The sequence below is a fragment of the Melospiza georgiana genome, chromosome 4 (assembly GCF_028018845.1).
Source record: "Melospiza georgiana isolate bMelGeo1 chromosome 4, bMelGeo1.pri, whole genome shotgun sequence".
NCBI lineage: Eukaryota > Metazoa > Chordata > Aves > Passeriformes > Passerellidae > Melospiza > Melospiza georgiana.
Genome location: NC_080433.1, coordinates 33,364,248 through 33,383,873, shown reverse-complemented (window position 1 = coordinate 33,383,873; position 19,626 = coordinate 33,364,248). Strand labels below are relative to the sequence as shown.

General features: G+C 39.9%; 1 protein-coding gene across 2 annotated transcripts in view; it reads right to left on the bottom strand.

The window, feature by feature from the left end:
* GUCY2C (guanylate cyclase 2C) overlaps positions 1 to 19,064 on the bottom strand; it is a 43,379-nt gene extending 24,315 nt beyond the window's left edge. The window contains exons 1-11 of one of the 2 annotated variants that reach the window (XM_058022926.1): positions 18,854 to 19,064; positions 17,810 to 17,922; positions 16,549 to 16,616; positions 14,456 to 14,671; positions 11,957 to 12,078; positions 10,994 to 11,090; positions 8,174 to 8,303; positions 6,804 to 6,939; positions 4,988 to 5,073; positions 4,449 to 4,560; positions 1,012 to 1,093 (exon numbers count right to left, since the gene is read on the bottom strand). In XM_058022926.1, coding sequence (XP_057878909.1) covers positions 1,012 to 1,093; positions 4,449 to 4,560; positions 4,988 to 5,073; positions 6,804 to 6,939; positions 8,174 to 8,303; positions 10,994 to 11,090; positions 11,957 to 12,078; positions 14,456 to 14,671; positions 16,549 to 16,616; positions 17,810 to 17,922; positions 18,854 to 19,064 — 1,373 coding nt within the window. The remainder of the gene's footprint in view (positions 1 to 1,011; positions 1,094 to 4,448; positions 4,561 to 4,987; positions 5,074 to 6,803; positions 6,940 to 8,173; positions 8,304 to 10,993; positions 11,091 to 11,956; positions 12,079 to 14,455; positions 14,672 to 16,548; positions 16,617 to 17,809; positions 17,923 to 18,853) is intronic. The other variant, XM_058022927.1, reaches the window with a different exon arrangement.
* Between the last annotated feature and the right edge of the window lie 562 nt (positions 19,065 to 19,626).

Below are 19,626 nucleotides of genomic sequence, written 5' to 3'. Positions count from 1 at the left end.
ACAATAATCTAATCATCTAAACAGAATATTTAGATTTTATGCATCTGCAAATATGAAGAAGTATAGAATATTTTACAAGTCCCTGCTTTTGTTTATTAATTTTCATAGGCATTGGAAACTTTACTGTCTGTTTGTATGTGAGTGCTAAGACATGACAATGATTAGCGCCTACGTATCTTGCGTACAACTGGATGTTTAAGAGTTGTGTATCTTTATCTTTGATTTTTCCCTTGTTTTAGTTAGCAACTCAGATTGGCCTACTCAAAATAAGAGAGCCTGAATAGCATGTTTCTAATAAACTTTTCTTAAGATCTTATTTTCTTGTTTTTTCTGAAGTTCTCCACTATATAACAAAAATACAGATTGAAAAGGGAGGCACAGGTAAGAAGATTTTTTTAAAGATTAAAGAAAATCCTACACTTTGGAACTGTGGTGGGATTTCTTCCATCAAAAGGAGTCATCAATTATTTCTATTTCTGCCTTTTCCATAATGATAATGCTGCATGAAACTCCAAGCTGTTAGAAAAATTTTTATGCAGGGTGTTGACAGAGTTGAAGGAATGGATCCATGCAATGAAAACACCAAAACCTCATGGTGTTTTGACTCCTACGGTGTCCCAAGAGAAACACCACCTTCTAGATTGAGCTTTTATGTCACCAATACATTGAAGAAATATAAGTGAATCCCAAGAAAGCCAAAGATGGGTAGTAAAGTGGAAAAATTCTGAAGATTGGTATGAGACATATTTCTGTGTATGTATAGGAATCAGAGCTTTTTAGCAGATGCAAGAACACTGAGCCTTGCTGCACCTTCTCCCTTGATTATTAACCTGTCATAACAACACCATGGATGCAAGTACTACTTGGCATATACCAGAGTTCACACTAGGGACAACCACACATGTCTGCAAGGTAAGCTAATGAAGGGCTCTTCAAGGAGGGATCAAAGGCTTTGTCCTAGTGGGAAAACTGTTCAAGGACAAACAAACAGAAAGCCAAAGGGGTTGGTACCTTAGAATCAGCAAAGAGATGATCAGAACCAGAATCACAATTCCCGTGAGTGTAAAGACAGCAATAGTCAAGATGTGTGGGCCTGCAGAAAAGAAAAAATGAAAGATAACTTCATGGAGGATGCTGAAAAACAATATTGTATTTAAGAAATTACCCTCACACACATGGAAATCACAGTAGCTGACCAAGGACACTTTTTTGGTCACATCCAAATTGAGAGGCTTTGGTAAAGTCCAGCACTGCCTTGGAATGACACTTGCCTCTTTCAATGTGGGATGAAGCATGACCCAGATTAGTGCAGCCTTACATCCCCACCTGAGGAATGGGCAATCTGTGGGCACACCCAGGCAATGGGGCTACTGTGTGGACTGTACTCTTCAGTAGGAAATTAATATCCTGTAGAGGGAAATTAATCTGGTGGCAGCACAAAGCCAGTAAAGTATCCTTGGAAGCTGCTAGGAGTCAAATAGTTTGAAAATCATGTTGTTCAGGCATCTGAGGACTTTGACCCCAAACCTACAGAGCCCACAAGGGTTCTAATCCTGAGCAGGTACACAGGATGAACAAGGCTGGGAACTGAATAAGGTTTTAATGTTGATTGTCTTACTGTGGAAAAGCAAACTGAAGCCTCTCTCGTGTCTGTTCTTGGAGCTTGGGGGTACTGGGAAGGAAAGTTGGTGGCCACCAACTTCATTTGAAGAATAACAGGCCATTATCACAGAGCTTCAGCTGGTGGTCACATGACTAGAGTGAACCTGCTTTACTGAGCAAATGTCTCAGGCAAAAAAGGCAGAGGAGAATCCAGTTTTGCAGATTGCCATGTTGATCAAGGACAGTAAAAGAGCTGAATTATTCAGCCTTACTGAGGCTAATATACTTCTGTCTGTGCCCAGGACCAGAAATGAAGGGACACAGAAAAAAATATCAAAATTAGTAAAGAAATAAGAACCAAATGTACACACACTAGCTGCCTTCAGAATCAAGCAGCAATTGAGGAAGGATTTTCAACATAGCAATTTTTGTGCCTGTATCTGACATAGGATTCCGTTTATGAACTCCTCTGGAATTTGGAGCCAGATTTCTGTTTTGATTTTTCTTGTTCTGGGTATCACATCTCTCCAATTTCTTTCAGTATGTTCATCAGGGCCTCTTTCAGTATGTCTAAGGGCCTCAAGGTAATATAGTATTAGTCTGATGCTCTCTGATTAAAATCATCAGTACTATCATTCTCCTCCACAAGTTAAGTCACCACTATAAAATGAGAGATAAATGAGAACGGGCAAAATAACTTTGCATAAAAATTGTCTGAAACTTCAGGTTTGTGAATTGTGGCATACAGCTTCAACAAACAGATTACAATTTTCCGTCGAAATGCTGTGGGACCGTAATTTCCCTTTCCTGAGGTTCTGCTGCCACCTTCTGGCTCTTAGTTTTGCAAGAGGCAGAGGGAGACAACTGGTCCTCTGGAACCAGAAACGTTTGTTTATTGAAGAATGATCTTATCTGTGTTTAGAATGAGGGTTAAAACTTTCTGAATAAGGGGAAAATATGGATGAGCCCCCGTTTTTTTCACGGAATACTAGGAGGAAGGTAGGCAGCAGAACTGGGTCAGCTGTTCTCAGTTATGGCTTAGGAAGAAGCAGGGCTCTCTGGTTGTCTCTGCTGTTCACCTACTTGGAGGAAAAAAGCTATTCCAGGATGGAAAGTTTTGACTGGCTTTAGCAAGACACAGTGATTACTTAAACTTTGACCATTCTCCTTTTCGGGAGGGATATATTTATTTAGAATCACAATGAAGGAAGGTTTATTTTTTTTAAATGTGAAACAAAATAATCAAGTGCCTTTGGGTGGCAGTTTCACTTTAAGTTTAGTATGGCTTGGCCACAGTGTCAGGCTTCAGTTAAGCACTAGATGTTAAGCAACTGACATTTGTAAACATTGGCTTTCTGCAATTCTCTTTCCCCCTTGTGCAGCAGCTTCAAACAAGGACATACTGAAGAGAATATTTGAAGGATATTTAAGATCCACTGACAACACAGCATGTTATGGGGCCCAAGGGATGGATAAGAATGGGACTGGAGCAACATCAAGAAGACAGGAGCACAGAAAGCACAAAGCTCATGGAACTGGTACAGGAAGACCTTGTGGCTGATGTGTGCAGTGCTGCTGTCTCTGAAAAAAAACAGCACTCATAGTCAAACCAAGGGAGACCAGAGATTTGACCAGAGATGAAAAATGAAAGCTCCACTGAAATCTCTCTGCTCTTCCCAGAACTAACTTGAGTCTTATCAAAGCTCCTTCCTCCCTTCTCCTGGTAACTCCCATGGGTCTCTGGCAATAAACCACTACTCCTGCCTCTCTTAAGAGGGATAAAGCCTAATTTTAGGGCATCTGATTTACTTTACTGAGGAATAAAAATGTTTAAATTTTACCATCTTACTGTGAATGGACTCTTAGTTAGCAGAAGATGTTTATCTCTCCAATTATACTTTGCCTATTCCCTAATGGAGGCAAGCAATACAGCAAATTAATGGGACTACTTTAGCAGAGACTTTTAACAGCTTCATCTATGGATTCTCACTGATGGAATGACTCAGGTGAACACTAACCCACTGTGCACTAACCCTTGCAATTACTGCCACTGCAATAATTTTTATTCTGCATATCATACCCTGAAGCATTTGCCCTTCCATTGCCAATCACCATGTGGCAGAAGTCTTAAAGGGGGAAACCATCTCAGTCTGATCAGACTGCCAAGGCTCTGCTCTGCTATGCTGAATAACAAGGGACTTCATCCATTCTATTCAGGAGTGACCAAAAACTCAAAAGGAAATAAGGTGGTGATTTCTGAGATTTTAGATTTAAAGTATGGGTGTAAATAGAGCTATAACCAAGTTTCCCCATGGTCTTTCTTCAAAGAGTCAGCTCTTCTCAGAGCCCCCTGAATCTGCACAGTGCTGCGTCCTCTCCCCAGCTCCCTGCAACAAGGATAAAGCAGCAAGAAGAAGCCACCATGATCCATCAGATACAGAAATGCAGAGTCAGATAACTCATCATAACCTTAATTCTGCTGCCTTTCCTGGACACTCTTTCAAGCAGTTCACACCACTACCACATTCTAGTGAAGATTATTCATTTGGGGGTGACTTCTTCTGAAATACCCCGTGGTATCCCCCGTAATCACTGGTACAGTATTGAGTTTTCAAGAGACTTGGTATCAGCACCAAAACAGAAATAAAGGTTTTGAACTGGACTGGGGGCAGAGAACATGGTGGGGAAGAGGCAGGAGAAGGAAAGATGCTGTTCTGCACCCAGCTCGTTGCATCACTGGCTGGGGGCAGTGTGAAAGTGGCATGCTGGATCACACAGCAGGTGGATCTCAGGACTGTGTGACTTGTCTTCAAAGAGGTAGGTGGTAGGTTTAATAGGTGTCTCACCAGTGCCTGGAGTATCACTGGGCAGTTTGTGGTTCTTCCAAATAAAATCCGGACTGTTAGTCGCCACGCACGTGCCATTGCTTTGAGTGTTGAAATACAGAAGAGGTTTGAACTACGGATGGGAGGAGGGAAGAAATGCAGTCAGCAGCTGTGTTCTCCCTCTTTTGTCCCTTGCTCCAGACTACCCTTAATGAATGTATTGCCCAAACTCAAATTAATTTTCCTGCTATAGTGGTGCATTTCTCAGTGTAGCCATATGCTTGGCTGCAATATTCTTTCTCATTCCTCCCCTCTCTCTGAAAATAAATTTACCAATCCCACAAAATACCAGCTGCATTTCACTTACTGAATCACCAGATTACATCAATCCTGTCAGTCTCCAGTACACCTCACATGACCCCTTTCTGGCATGCACAGAACCCCTTGGCACTCCACCACACCTGCTGCAGTTATTTTCATCATTCTTATGCAACAGTACAGGGCATTCTGTTTCTCCTTTCATATATAAGGTTGAACAGTTGCACCCTGCACATACGTACATAATTTGCAGTGTATGATGTGTACAGCACGGTCAGATTGGTATCAATGTCTCCAAATTCATCCAGAATCACAGGACCCACTACACCTGCAGACACAAGGAATTTGTTAGAGGGCTTGCATTTTCAGAAACACAAGTATGGGGCAGGAGGGATGGGATAAATAAAAGGATTGCTGATACTTAGGGTACTTTTCTTCTTCCGGTATGTGCTAGATACGTATCAGCTCAGTGTGGTGCTTTTAACTTTTCTTTTAATACCACACTACACTTCCTCTACAAAATCCAATAAAAAGTGTTGAACTGACAGCACTGAAGAGGAAAGTCTCCCTCTAGCTACAACAAAATATATTTGTCAGATTTCTTCAGCATACCAAGAATGTCAGAGTCACCTCCCTTGAAGAGACCATTTTGGAAATGAGAAGCAAAATAGTCTGTTTCCACCTGCAGTTTTTCCACCTATCAGTAGTAAAAGAAATACAAGGATACTTTCATTCCCTTTATTCTTTTGAAAGCCTAATAATAATGTTTTTACCATGTTCTTTTTGCCTTTAGCCTCCTCTCTCTGTACATGAGCAAATGTGCACATTGAGAAATTGCCTGTGTAGCACATTACAAGGATTTTAAAGTGGAACTTCCCAAATCCCTCAGCACAGCTTGCCTCAGCTTGACTGCATAAGTCAGTTGCCTCAACATGAGCACAAGCTTAGCCAATATTCACTACTCCTGAAAGTCTCACCTCGTTTTCCCCTTTTTTTATAAGAGGATTTTTTTTTTATCAGCTTTAGATTGTCCTTTCGCTGCTCTTGATGATGACTTGTTTTATTTCTCCTAGTTCAGTATCAGCATTATTTTAGTTCTGCAATTACCTTCTCCCTTTTCACCTCAAAAACTGATGCTTTTTCATGGTCTAACTTCTTAATATCAAAATAATTATTGTATGAAATCCCTACTGTACCAGACTCCATCACAGGAAAGAATGAAGGTTGTTCAAAACCTATCACTTTCAGAATTTTTTTTAACTAAACCTATAAATTATGATGAGCATTACAGTGCTGTATTTTGGATGAGTAAAAACGTTTGTGCAACTTAACTTTTAAACTTAAACAGAAGAGATAAGTTTACTGACATTCAGAAAGGGATGCTGTCTACAGAAGGAATTAGTAAACTATATTTTGCTAGGTATTAGATACCATGGTTAAAGCAAAGATAAGCCTGCAACCTTTCCTATCTTAGAAAAATCTGGGAAACTTCTACACACATATTTGCTGAATGTAGGTGGGGCATAAACACAAAACTTTGAGTCATCGTTTTGGTACAGATCTCTGATATGAAGCAACAACTGGGACTATACTCCCAGAGAGATAACATTTTCACTTCTTTGCATAAGTTTTGCCTCTGTCTTTTCCTAATGATTGAATTCTGTGATTTTAAGCCCATGGCCTACAAAACAAAAGCCCTCCAGTGCTAGACAACCTGAGAGAGGAACAAGAAAGTTGACTAAGAGGAGCCAACCCACTTTGAGCTGGCCTACACCCACACTGCAGGCACCCAGGCCTACATGGCTTTGTAAACTGGAAAAGGTTGAGACTACTTCATTAAAGCTCAGTCAAGTGACTTCAGAGTCATTTTGAACATCAAATACTGAAAACAGCATCCTTGTAAAAATTATATAAAAAGAAAAAAGTCTGGAATAAAACTCATTGAAAGGCTTGGACTTCTTTTAGGGTAGAAGTGACTTGTCCTAAGAGTGTTTAAAATGAAATTTCTTTCCCCTCATCAATTTAGTGAATCCTGCAAAGGACAGTACTTTTTTTTACCTTCAAAAGTGGTATTTCGGAATTCACGGATTAAATTGAAAGGTGTCATTGGGCTCTGTGAGATGACAAATTTCTTGACACTATGTCCAAACAGCAACACTGCATTGAAATAGCCAGCAAGAAAGTCATCTTCCATCTAGACCAAAAGAAAATAAAAATGACTGTTTAAGAGTTCTTGCTTCTGCCATAAGGCTATAATAACCTTGATTGGCTCCATTTGGTAGAAACTCCAGCAGAGAAGACCAGAATCTGCTGAACACTGTGTGAGTAGATGGCCAATGCCATGTGAGCGTTTTCATTTCAAAAAAGAAAGGCAAACAAAATATATTTTTGATGTATGAAGACAGGAAGGTGCTGAAAACTTAAAAGAGGCCAATAGGTAAAAACCTGGCATGCTGATCCTGGTGCAAAGGATTCAAGAAAGGATTCAAGAAATCCTACACTGTAAGTTCTTGGCAGTTCTGCTTTGCTAAGTGTGTCCTAAAGACCCTGGCTTTGAATATGAGTTTCTGTGCAGATAATTCAGTGTGGTGCCAGCAAGTTTGGGCTTCCCAGTGGCCACAGTTCAGGGGCAAGGAGCTATGCCAGAATTTCCAGCAGCCTACCATAGAGCTGGCACCCAAAAAGCATTGAGCCCAGGCTGGGGGATCTAGAAGCCCTGTAAATCCAGCCAGAACCTTCAGGCTGCCTGCTGGAGAGCTGAAGCTCAAAGCCACAAATCCTGGGATGAGAAACTATACAAAAAGAACCTGGTTCCTTTCCTGGGCAGATGGCGGAAGTATCAGTTTCACTAAACAAATACAGCATTTTCATAGGTTCTGCTTTTCTGGAAATTAAAAATAACCCTTATTTCCTATGGAAAAAAAAAAGATTCCTGTTTTTGAAGCTTATCTGGAAAGCCACTGGAGAGAAACTGCAATGGTTGTCATCTCTTAGACATATCTGCGCAAATTAGTCAACAATTATTAGTTCTGAACTTTCCATGCTCACATCTCAATTGCATGTACAGATCTTTCTTGAGTGATGCCTTGTGGCTACATGTAAGAGTGTCAGTCACTCAGATATGGAGTGGTAAAAGCATGTGCCTGTAAGTCTCCCTCATGCCCTGTGAATATGACACTTGCAGAACAAATAAGAAGTTTGAGTTGAACTTCACAAAGCAGGAACATGACATCCTGCAGATTTGCCTTATGATACTATATTTTGACATTATTACATCAGAACAAAATACCATCCTGCAATAATATAAAGGAATATCACCTTAGAAGCATGACAGGGGATGATTACAGCTGCATTTTTAGTTTTCATTTCCTCATACATGAACAGGAATGAACGAAATGCAATAATCAGATATAAAATAGTGTTCTTACCTGGATGTCCTCCTCCATCTCTACATAGTCTCTAATTACAGTATTGTAGCTGTAATTAGCTGGTGGCAGAGTCAGGACAAGTACGTTGTGCATGTAATCAGCTGAGATGTTCTTCTTGAAGTACATGTTACTGCAAAGCAAAGCACAAGAACCCCATGAACACTGAACAACAGGCTCAGCAGTATCCATGCTAATCAGTCACTTGTTCCCAACAGCTCTGTTATTTAACAGGTTAAAACAGTAGTTCTAAAAGTAAAATTTCATAATGCATACAACTCTTTATATCATTAATTCGCTGATGCTAGCTTTTGAGCCTAAATATATTAAAAGGTAATATCAAGGCGATCTGCCAATCTGACACTCAAAGGTTGTTGTGAACAATGGTTATTATTGCAACTCTTTGTTTTCTACCCTGTTTACTTCCTCTTTTTTTTTCAAGTGGAGTTTATATTTATTAAAACTCGGTTTCTCTTTGGAATCCACAATACCGCAATCATAGTTTCTTCATGTTACTGTGCCTATCTCTGAGCTCTTCTGCACTCTTCTTGCTTGTTCTTCTAATTTTGATATTTCCTGCTAGAATTGAGCACAGCAGCAGTTGCACTAAAAGCATTTAACAGGAGGGAATGAAACAATCACAGAGGTGCAGAGAGCAGATTATTGATTCATTTGTTAAATTCATTGAGATAGGAAAATCAGAGGAAACTGTGTCAACTTGAAAACTCTGCTAAAACAAGCAGAAGATGTTGTAGCTTTCGGGTATCCTTGGTTCCATCACCCTGACAGGCCATCTGGAAGTGCTTCACAAATTGGCCACCACCAGATACACATGTTAAAGAAGCATTTATGAATAGATATTAGTGTCAACTGGCAGCATCTATCATTGCTATGGCTAGATTAAGAGAAAGAAAATAATTGTGTGAGCCTTCTCCCATTATTCATGTTTGATCATCCTTTTATTTTGTCAGTCAGTACTGATTTGCCATCTGATTGGATTCTTACACCAGAGCCCTGTACTTGCCTTTCCCTGAACCTTCTGATTTTTACAACACACTTTTCACCCTAAAGAACTTCAAAACGTTTCTCATCCAATCTTGGGCTGAACTAGCCAGTTGAAAAGAAAACCTCATTAATCTCCACCAGATTGGATAATCCTCCAGCATCCCACCTCTCTTGAGGGAGACTTAAAGACTACGTTTGTGTCCTGCTTGCCAGACAACTCAGAGTTGAAGAAAATTTAAATCTATCACTTTTTCAGAGGCACTTCACTCCTGGAGAAGCATAGGACTTTGCCTCTTCTGCCTCCTGCAGCTTCAGTTTTCATCTAATATATCTGTCTGTATTTTGTTGGGGTTTTTTTAAGAAGAATAGTGTGATTTGAGATACTCAGCAAAATAAAGGGTCTGTAGAAAGCTTAAGAAGAGCAGCATATAAAAAAGCCTGAGGCAGCTGGGTATATCAGAAGGATGCATATCACAGCAAAGAATCCCCTAATCACCCTCACCTATTGTAATGCAACATCTATACCTACAACACCAGTGGTAAAGCACTCACATACACTGTTCCCATTATGCATTTGCAAAGAAAAAGAGTTGAGGTCAGCTGCCTCAGGAAAAGCAAATGGGAATTTCTAATGCCTGGATAAAATTGTGGAATGCAAAAGCTCTTAAAGGCACTTCTGAAAAATAGATATGGTGAAACTGAAGGCGTACAGGATAGAGAAGATCCTGTTAAAACCTGAACAGGGTCCACTTAGGAATGAAAGGTTAAATCTCTGAAATCATTAACCCAGAGTTTCTCAGAACTGACCTGTTATGGTCACCTTTAGACACAAGAGCTGGCAAGTCCCACTGGCCCTAGAATTTAATGGAATCTTTTTGCTACACCAACAGTGAAGTAACATCAAGGCATGGGCACATATTTGCCTTGCAATCATCCATCCATCCATCCATCCATCCATCCATCCATCCATCCATCCATCCATCCATCCATCCATCCCACCAGACTGCCCCAGGCACTTAACTTTCTCCCAGACTGTGACTCACTATGGCCACTGGGATTATACCCAAAAAAACACTTGGTTTAGGTATCTACTGTGTAATGTCGGCTGTGTCACTTAGTGTTTAGGGCCAGAGATCAGTTCTCAGTCCTCGTATATAGCCAAGGCTTTTGAGGATACCATTGGTAAAGCCAATTTATGTCAGACATCTTCTATAAAAAATTTGTAATTACCAATGTTAAGAGAAAATTAAACAATAGAAAACCAAGGTTGTATGCTAAGAAGCTTCTCTGAGAAGTTATGTTTCTGCGGTTATAAAGATGTTGAGGAGATGGTTATAAAGTGCAAGAGTTATAAACTGGGAGAACAGTTATATCACATAAATAATTTAAAAACTGAATAGATGGAGTCTAGAAAAATATACTGTAAGTCCTATTTACATAATTGTCTGGTTGAGCAGAGTGTATGAAATATGTACCATATCTCAAATGGACTATATCTCATGTCCATTCTGACTTTAGACTCTGTGCTTCTTTCATGGTTTCCTGCAATGAGGAGCCCCAGGAAGGCATTAAACCTACCTGCTCTGTCACTGCCTTAGAAAAATATTATATGAACCAAAAGGGATTTTGTAGAGGATATGCCATGAATTAAACACTATGCATGTTATATAAATGGCGAGACGTGAGGAAAGATGGCAATAGAAAACATTTTGTGAAAGCGCCTTTCTTCAACAAACCAGTTTCACTCAGACTATTCCCATTATCTATATCCATCAGCAAACTGCAGGGAAAAGAAGAAAAACAAAGGTGATACTTTACTTGAAGGGATCTATCAGGATGATAACGATGTCATTATCCACCTTCTCCGTCCCTAGGTCTGAGCTGACATTCTCTGGAGAGCCACACATGATGATCACTACAGAATGGGCAAAAATGGAGAGAGATTGGTGAGATTTTCAGACAAGAAGAGGATGTTTGCCTGCTCCCCCATGTTTGAGTAGCAGGCAGTAGAGCAACTCTGGACTAAGGCACATTATCTGTCATGTACTGGGGCCCAGGCACAGAGCTCCAGCCTCCCTGCAGTAAAACCACAATATCTGAGGGGAAGAGGTAAAAGGTGCTTCAACACCTGCCCCATTTTCTGTCTGATTGCACCAGAGCACTACCATTATCCCACTCAAATAAGCATTAGGAGTTGTGGTGCCATAACAGCTACTCAATATGAACATTTCTAGGTTAAATGGCCTTCAAGTAATGATTCCATTAGCTTGATTACTCTCACAGTCACTTGGCCTGCTGATGCCAGGTGCTTAGTCTTAGGAGAAGATGAGGTATTTATTCATTCATTTTTCTAGTTCAGATAAATCATTTCCAGAAGTGCCCCTTGATATCAAAATGAGGTCCATAAATGTACCAGGGCTGCAAACACATAGTGATAGAGAGCTTGCAGTATCTATATTCTTGTAGTATTTAAAGCCCTTCTTAGAGAAATTGTGATACTTGGATTTCTGAATCTCTCACAAAAAAGAGCTTGTGCTTAGATGGGATAATTTACCCCAAAAGCTCTCTGGAGCCAGGATATTCCCCCATATTTTATGAGGATGAAGAGAGGAATCTAGGAACTTTGTGCCATTTTATCTTTACATCCATGTAAAATGGTATATCTTTGTTTCCATCATTTCTGGTGAAAGGCTTCCCCTATAACCTAACTAAGGGGTGGGTTTGAGTTCCTTGGAAAAGCAACTCACTTGCTGGGACAGTGCAGCCTCAACCCCTCCTTACCATTGCTCTTCCGGTTTGGATTTTTCACAGTTTTTCTAAGCAGCTCTGGAGTTCTCAAAATATCCTTGAACTTGAGTTTTTCAGAGAACTCTGTGATTCCAGCATCTAAAGCATTCATGTACCTGGCACAAAGGAGCAAGGATATCGTCAGGAAATTGCTAACTCCTCACATTTTCCTAAGATGTGCAAGACAGGCTGTTCAGAGCACACAAGTGTGTTTATAAGCTGGTATGAAACCTTTTCTGCAGCAATAAAAGTGAAAGAACCAATACATGGCATGAAAGATGCAGAAATGCTTGGAAAGTCTACCAGAGGTATTTGAGCATGGTTATAGAAAGGGTGAATTTGGAAATTGCAATAATCTAATAAGACATTAGCAATTAAGAAAAAATAAATCAAGGATATGAGGAAACTGCAGGAAGTGAGATTAACAGGGAGGCAGAGCCAGGACACTGCTATTTAACACATCAGTGGTAATCTAAGAAGGCATATGTGAAGGTCCAAAGGACTAAACAGGAGCTACAGAAAGAACTGAGATAAAAATAACACATGTACCCTGACTGTGAGAGAAGCAAAGGAAGAAAAGCAGCAAGAAGAAACCTATGCAGAATCACTTAAAACTTGAAGGAAAAAATGAGCTCAGCATAAAAAGCAAGCAAGTAAAATTTGGTAAAAGATTAAGGAAAAACAGTCAGCTCCTCAATTTTACTCTTGCTTCAATATGTTTTTTCTGAGAAGAGATATTCTATCTGAAATAAAGTTAATGCAGAGGAGAAACCAAAAGAACTCTCTTTATTTTTAAACTACATAACCTTTGATCTACCAGCACTGAGATCTCAGTCCTATGAGCTACTAAATACCTTTAGCTTCCTTTTTTTCTCAGGAACAGAATCATTAACTGCTAATTTACAGAAACATATGCATAGTTGAAACATAACCTGATTTTGTTATCACTGTGGGTATTCATTTATTTTTGTATGTATATGGGAAAAAACAATTAGCTCATACAGCAATACTTGTGCTTTAGAGAAAATGGATCTTTTTAAATTAGACTTCAAAAACCTTCACATTGACAGTTTCTATTAAGGCAGGATGAGATACATGGTTACAACTAAATTAGGATGAATAGTGGGCAGATACAAAATTAATTTTTTTGTTGTTAATTCAGCAATAAAGGGACTTGAACAATTCTGAAGTCATAAAGAAGGTCCTGGCCAGAAGCATTTAAAAAAGTGAAATAAGAAAAGCTTGGAAAGGTCAGAAATAGCTTCCATGCAATTATTTCACTGAAAGCTATGAAACCTGCAGAATTAAAGGGATTTAGCTAAAGCCTGTGTAGTGCATTGGCAGTTACAGCTGCAAATGTGGAGGAGTAGGCCTGTAGTAAGAGGTGAACGAAGTGCACTGGTATTTCAAAGCATCAAAGAGAGGTAATCATAGGTAATCAATTATATTATGTGATCAAGTTGCTATCTATACTATGAAAGAAGAAGGAAAAAATAAAAGTCCATAAATACCTACAATAGAGGTAAATGGAGATAAGGTTTTAGGTTTCCTAATTCAGAAAAAAAAACTCTTTAATTCTGTATCCAAAATAATCCATGAGTATATGCTTCTATCAATCTGAAGCAAATATAGTGATAAATTTTGCTTAGAATTCTGCAAGTCTCTCAGGTTATAAATTAGAAATACATATAATAGTTATTTCCATGAACTCTTTGCTACTTCTCAGCTACATTTATAAAATTAGTAGGAGAAATTAGATTTTGTTTAATAAATCAGCTTTTAATATCCCAAAATTGGAAAAAAAATCAAAGTAGCATAGACACACTCACATGAGCTGAAAGTTAAATAAGACTCAATAATAGAAAAGTATTTATAAGTACTGGTATATTAAAGAGTCTATTTGTCTAAAAGCAGCCTTTGTTTTCAGGCAAGGAGAAAACCCAGCATTTCTGAGAACCAAGCACAACCTGATGTTTCAGGTCAGAAAATGAAAGCTGTCTCCTTTGCTCCAAACTGATAAGAATATAGCTTAAACTCTGCATCACTGGGGTAATTTTGCTTGAAGAAATGTAAAGCTTGAATTTTGGAAATAGCACCTACGTATTGAGGACATTAATGTGGAGAAATATTTTAGAAGCTTAGTAAGACCCCTGACCTAAAAAGGCATCTATGGGGAGCCTGTGGAGGAGCCTCTCATGTCACACTATTTATACTAAGGAGGCTGTAAACAAGTATCTTCATCACAACATAACATGTGGGTTATGTTGTCCAAAGGAAAAGCAAAGGCTTGCAAATATTTAAAACAGACTGAGAGAAACATTCAGGTAAGTGCTATAGCTAAAAGCTACAATCTATCTTTTCCTTCTCTCGTTCCTTGGTAGTAGCAAGGCACCTCTCAGAGTGTAGGACTGAGAGAACACTTTGCAGAAACCATGTCTGAAGGTGGAGACAGCATTTATCAACAGCTGGGTCAGAGGTGGATCCAGATCTTACCAGAGGCATGCCTCTGAGGTTTCAGTTCTCTTGTAAATGTAGACAGATTCCCAGGTTGTGGTTTTGAATGGCAGCTCAGAATGTCTCCAAAAATGGAAGAAGAATTGGTTCAGTTTCCTGGCTGGGGTCAGAAGGCGGGTTAGGTTATCTTTGTAGTCACAGGACAGTCCAAAACTCCCTACAGAGATCATAGGCAGGCTCAGTATTGTTTCAAGTCTGAAGAAAGAGATAAGAGGACAAGTCTGAACAGATTGCTGTTGCACTAAGGCAGCTACTGATTTCCATCCTCACTTACTCTCCTCTTGTGCCCTGAGTTAGTTTAACACAGTTAATTTGAACCAGAATCAGAAGGTTCCTCAAGGTCACAAGCAGATTTCAAGCCTGTACTGGTACCAAAAAGCCCTGTTGAATTGCTCTAGGCATCTTCTTGCACTGTTCCCAGTCACCCCTATCCTTTTGAGTACCACACACCATTTCAGCCCCAAGGGTTATGACAGGAGTCCAAAGGCTCAAGACAAGCTTCTGCTACCTGGATGTCATTCCCATGGGATGGATTTAATCTCCCTATTGGGACAGTGCTGCAGGGTGACAGCTTTTTGCTATCAAAAAAGCTTTACTTCTACAATTCAAAGGAAAAATCTTTTTGTTTCACAAAGGTGTATTTTAGGAGCTGTGCAACAGCAGCAGTCAGGGAGAAAAAATTAAGGCAACCCTCTGCTGACAAGGAATTTGTAAAACAAAAATCATTTTATATACAGAGACAGTAAGCTTTTAAGGACGAAAGTATATTTCTGGATGCTGCGATGTTACCAGACTAAACTCAAAATGCTTTTGCTCTTGTATGCTGTTTTCTTATAACAGGGAATTTTGCCTGCAAAAACCATGGCTGTAAGTGTTGTTGGCATTATTGTGACAAAATTTTATTTTCCAGGTAAAGTTCACTTACTCAACTACAGGGGTTTTACTTATTGCAATAGAAACAGACATAGATGATGTAATATATAATGACAGGGAGAGTATTTCACTAATTAAACAGGCTTTTTATTTTTTCCTGACAGACTTAGAATAGAAGAGAATAGATTATTTTGGTTAAAAAGGACCTACAAAAATCATACAGTCCTGATTATTTCAGTACTGACCAAAAGCTACAGCATGTTATTCATAAAAATGTAGAATGGTTTGGGTTGGAAGAGTCCTTAAAGATCATCTAGTTCCAAACACCCTGCCATGGACAGGGACACCTTCCACTAGAGAACTTAGTAACTGCACTGTCCAAATACATTTTAAACTTGACAAGCTTAAGGTATGATCCACCTCTCTAGGAAGGCTGCTCCAGTGTTCAGCCATGCTCCTGCTAAAAACATTCTTCCTAATGTCCAACCTATACATGCAGCTTTGAATCATTCCCACTTGTCCTGTTGCTGAATCCTAGGAAGAAGAGATCAGCACCTCCCTCTATACTTGCCCTTCTCAGGAAGCTGTAGAAAGCAACAAGGTCTCCCCGCAGCCTCCTTTTCTCCAAACCAGACAAACCCAGTGCCCTCAGCTCTTCACAGAATATGCTTTCCAGCCCTTTCACCAGTTTTGTAGGCACTCAAAGACCTTCACATCTTTCTGAAATTTCATGGGGCCCAGAACTACACAAAATGCTCAAGGTGAGGCCACACCACTGCTGAGTACAGCTGGATAATCACCTCTCCTGACTAGCTGGTGATGCTGGGTCTGATGCATCCCAGGGTAGGGTTTGCCCTCTGTGCTGCCCAGGCATACTGCTGACTCTGGGGGTGCCAACCAGCATCCCCAGATCCCTTTCTGCAGGGCTGCTCTCCAGTTGCTCCTCAATCAATCAATCATTCAACTTACTGTCAGGAGTTAGCAATTTCCCTACTGAAGTTGGGCTTTGGAAGGGCTTTTTTCCCCACCTACCAAACAGAGTGGCTATGCATAAAAGTCTTACTGCCTTGACTGTAGACCTCGAGGTGTCTGATGTACTCTAAACCAATGTCTCTGCAGGTTTGTTGCTCACAAAACATCTTTGTTCAGCAGCTGACATCTTTAACATCACAATATAAGGGGGAAGAATTGGTACTTACGAGATCATTTGGAAGGTGGCATAAGTGCAAGCGGGTCCTATGACAGCACAGCCAAGGTCGCCAGATTCCTGCAAGGAATCAAAAAGGGTCATTTGGGATAAAGCAGAGGACTGGCAGAGAGAGGAGGATGGGAGCATGAAGAAATTTGTAGGATATGAGGAGTCACAGAATTTACCTAGCAAAAGCAAGAGAAGAGAGGAGCTACAAAAAGTTTAAAAGAACAAACAAGAAGGGGAGGAGGAAAAAAATCACAGACAGCCGAAAAAAGATAGAGTACAACATTTGTTAAGACATAGACAGCAAGTAAGGATTAAAATATTGTTATAGCTGCACCTTTGAGATTAAACACTCCAGAAGAGTTTGCATTTGCTGAAGACAGGATGGTTCGTATTACAAGGTCCTGTGTACCAGAAAAATTATTACATAAGTATATATGAAACTATTATTTTAAAAACTCCTTCCATGACCATCAAATGAGGCCTGACCTGTATCTTTGTGTGTCATGAGGGAGAATTTCTTAGCAAAGACTAGAGCATAGTCATAGATTAGTAGACTTAAAAATTCTCATTGGACTGACCAAGTTTCATTCAGAGGTGTGAAAATCTTCAGAAACTTGGCTTCTCGTAATGCACTGATTTTAACTGAAGCTTTTCCTCATATTAAAGTATTCACATAGTTTCTCTCACGTGACTTCTGTGATTTCTAGTGAGAAGCAAGCACTTCATCTTTGCCCTTTGGGCATAGTTCCATAACCACTTCATTGGTAACAGTGCCAGCCTAAGGATTTCTCTGCCCACATCCCCATCCTCACCACAGCTCTCTCTTTTGTGTATTGTGTAAACTGATGGTGAACCAAATCAGGATCTGATCCAGTTAGAAATTGACCTTTTTGCTCTGCTCGGGCTGTTTTGAGAGTTTGAGTTGCTGGTTTGGATTTTTAATTAATTGTTATTTGGGGTTTTTTTTAATGGATTGCTTTGGCTGTCAGACCACACAAAGAATTGTGCAGATATAAAAAGGAGGTAACTTAAGCATAGGAAAAGGAGCCAAAAGCTGAAGGCAGTCTCTTGGAAGCATTCATAGAACCTCTCTTCAGTATTTGCCTACTTCTTTTCACAAAACATACAGGAACATCTTCTCTTTAAAAACTTCACTTCCCTATCAAATTTCTTTGGAACTGAATAGCAGGATCAAAGGTTAAGAAGGAAAGACAGAGACACACATGCACACCAAGGCAGAAGGAAAGAAGTCTGCTACTCACATAAATGGTTCTGAGGAGCTCCACACCTTCACAGGTGCTAGTACGGCAGGCTTGGGAGACATAGAATGATGAATTAAAGAGGTGGAAGGTGGCATTCACTGTAACATTTTCTCCTGCAGCACAAATGGAAAAGCAAACAGCATCATGAATTGCAGGTAACCACTAATACACTATTATCCCTCTCCTTCTGACACAGGTCTGAGCAGCCTTATACTCTGAGGTCTCCCTGCTTCAGCAACATCTACCTACAACCCAACCCCCACTACTATGGATATGACTGTGAAGTCCATTCCAAGGCGGACTGCTGACTTCTGCTGACTTCTGTTGAGTGTTAGTACTTTTAGTAAAAAGTACTTTTAGTGTTGACCATTACTAGACAAATTTTTTAAGGCTCTGTAAGAAGTAACTGAGACACCACTTTCCAATAAAATTGGACAAAATCTTTTAATCTAGAGGGCAGGTAGGGAATAGATAATATTTCTTTTATTATTTCCTTGGAATCTCTTTTTCCTATGATATTCTAGAGAGTGACAGTAGATTGGTGATGTTGAAAGGAGAAGTAAGATATCAAAATAAATAAAAGCTATATGACTCTAAATGAAGGAAAATATGGACTGCAGATTTTTCACACTTCAGATCGTGATGTGATCAACAGATAGGGTCAAGAGGAAAATTATTTTCAGAAAGTAGAGGCTAATCCAGTCAGGAGAGGAAGCAAGGGCAACCCAATTACTGCACGAGATGGATCACTGGTCTTGTCTGATCTAGTTCAATAATTTTTCCACATTACCAAACCCAGCTGAACATCTCCAGAGAAGCATGCAGGAAGAGTCTGCCCAAACACCATGAAAATATATATGGTTCTGCCCACTTGTAGAGCACTTCAATTTATACAAAGAGAGGTCATTATTTCCATAAGTCCTACGTAAGATGGGCAAGCAAGGAATCTGTCTGAGAAGCACCTTACTAAAGGTCAGATGAGTAGACACAAAGTGTGACAAGAAATCACAGGAAGAGAGGGATAACCAACATCCATTGACTTACCTGTCATCTGGAATTCCTTTCGTACCCTTTCCATTGCTTGTTCCACAGTTACCCTCACACTGTCAGTACTTGATGGGAAATCCGTGTAATTCATGAGCATCACATTGATCGCATAATAGTTGTTGTTACATCGATCTGAACCCACTGTCTTCAGCAGCTGCAGTGAGGAAAACAAAGGCCAAATGGCCAGCGCCAATACCAGTTCCTTCATCGTTGCTCAGTTTAGACCCATTGTGTGTGCTCTCCCACTTCTTTCTGTCTCCTAACTCTCTTTCAGATACTCTACATTGATTTTGTTCCTGGATAGAAAGAAAGAAAGAAAAAAAGAGATTTCCACTCCGTAGAGTCAAAGGCTGTGCGATTCTCTCTCCTGCACTTCCCTATCCCCTTCCTTGCCTTCACCTCTGCCCGTCCCTCCAGTGTACTAGGTGGCACTTCAAGGTGAAAACTAGCAGCAACAAAACTCAGGAAAAGAGAGAGGCTAAAGGTTGCTGAGAATGTTTGCTCATGGAAAGGCTGAGGCTATAAACTGAAACATTACCAGAAACCTTGCATGATAAGTGCACTAACTCTTCATCACATGCATAAGCTGAGAGAAGAAAGAGGAGGGGACAAATGAACCATAAAGACAACTCTCCAAAATGGAAATAAAATATAAGGTCTGTTAAAGCCTAGAGGAAAACAGATGGTTACTTCATGTTTGCATTGCCCTACATCTCTTGATTACATTGCCACACCATCTCTGCTGATTGAGCTCATAAATTGAGGGTGTA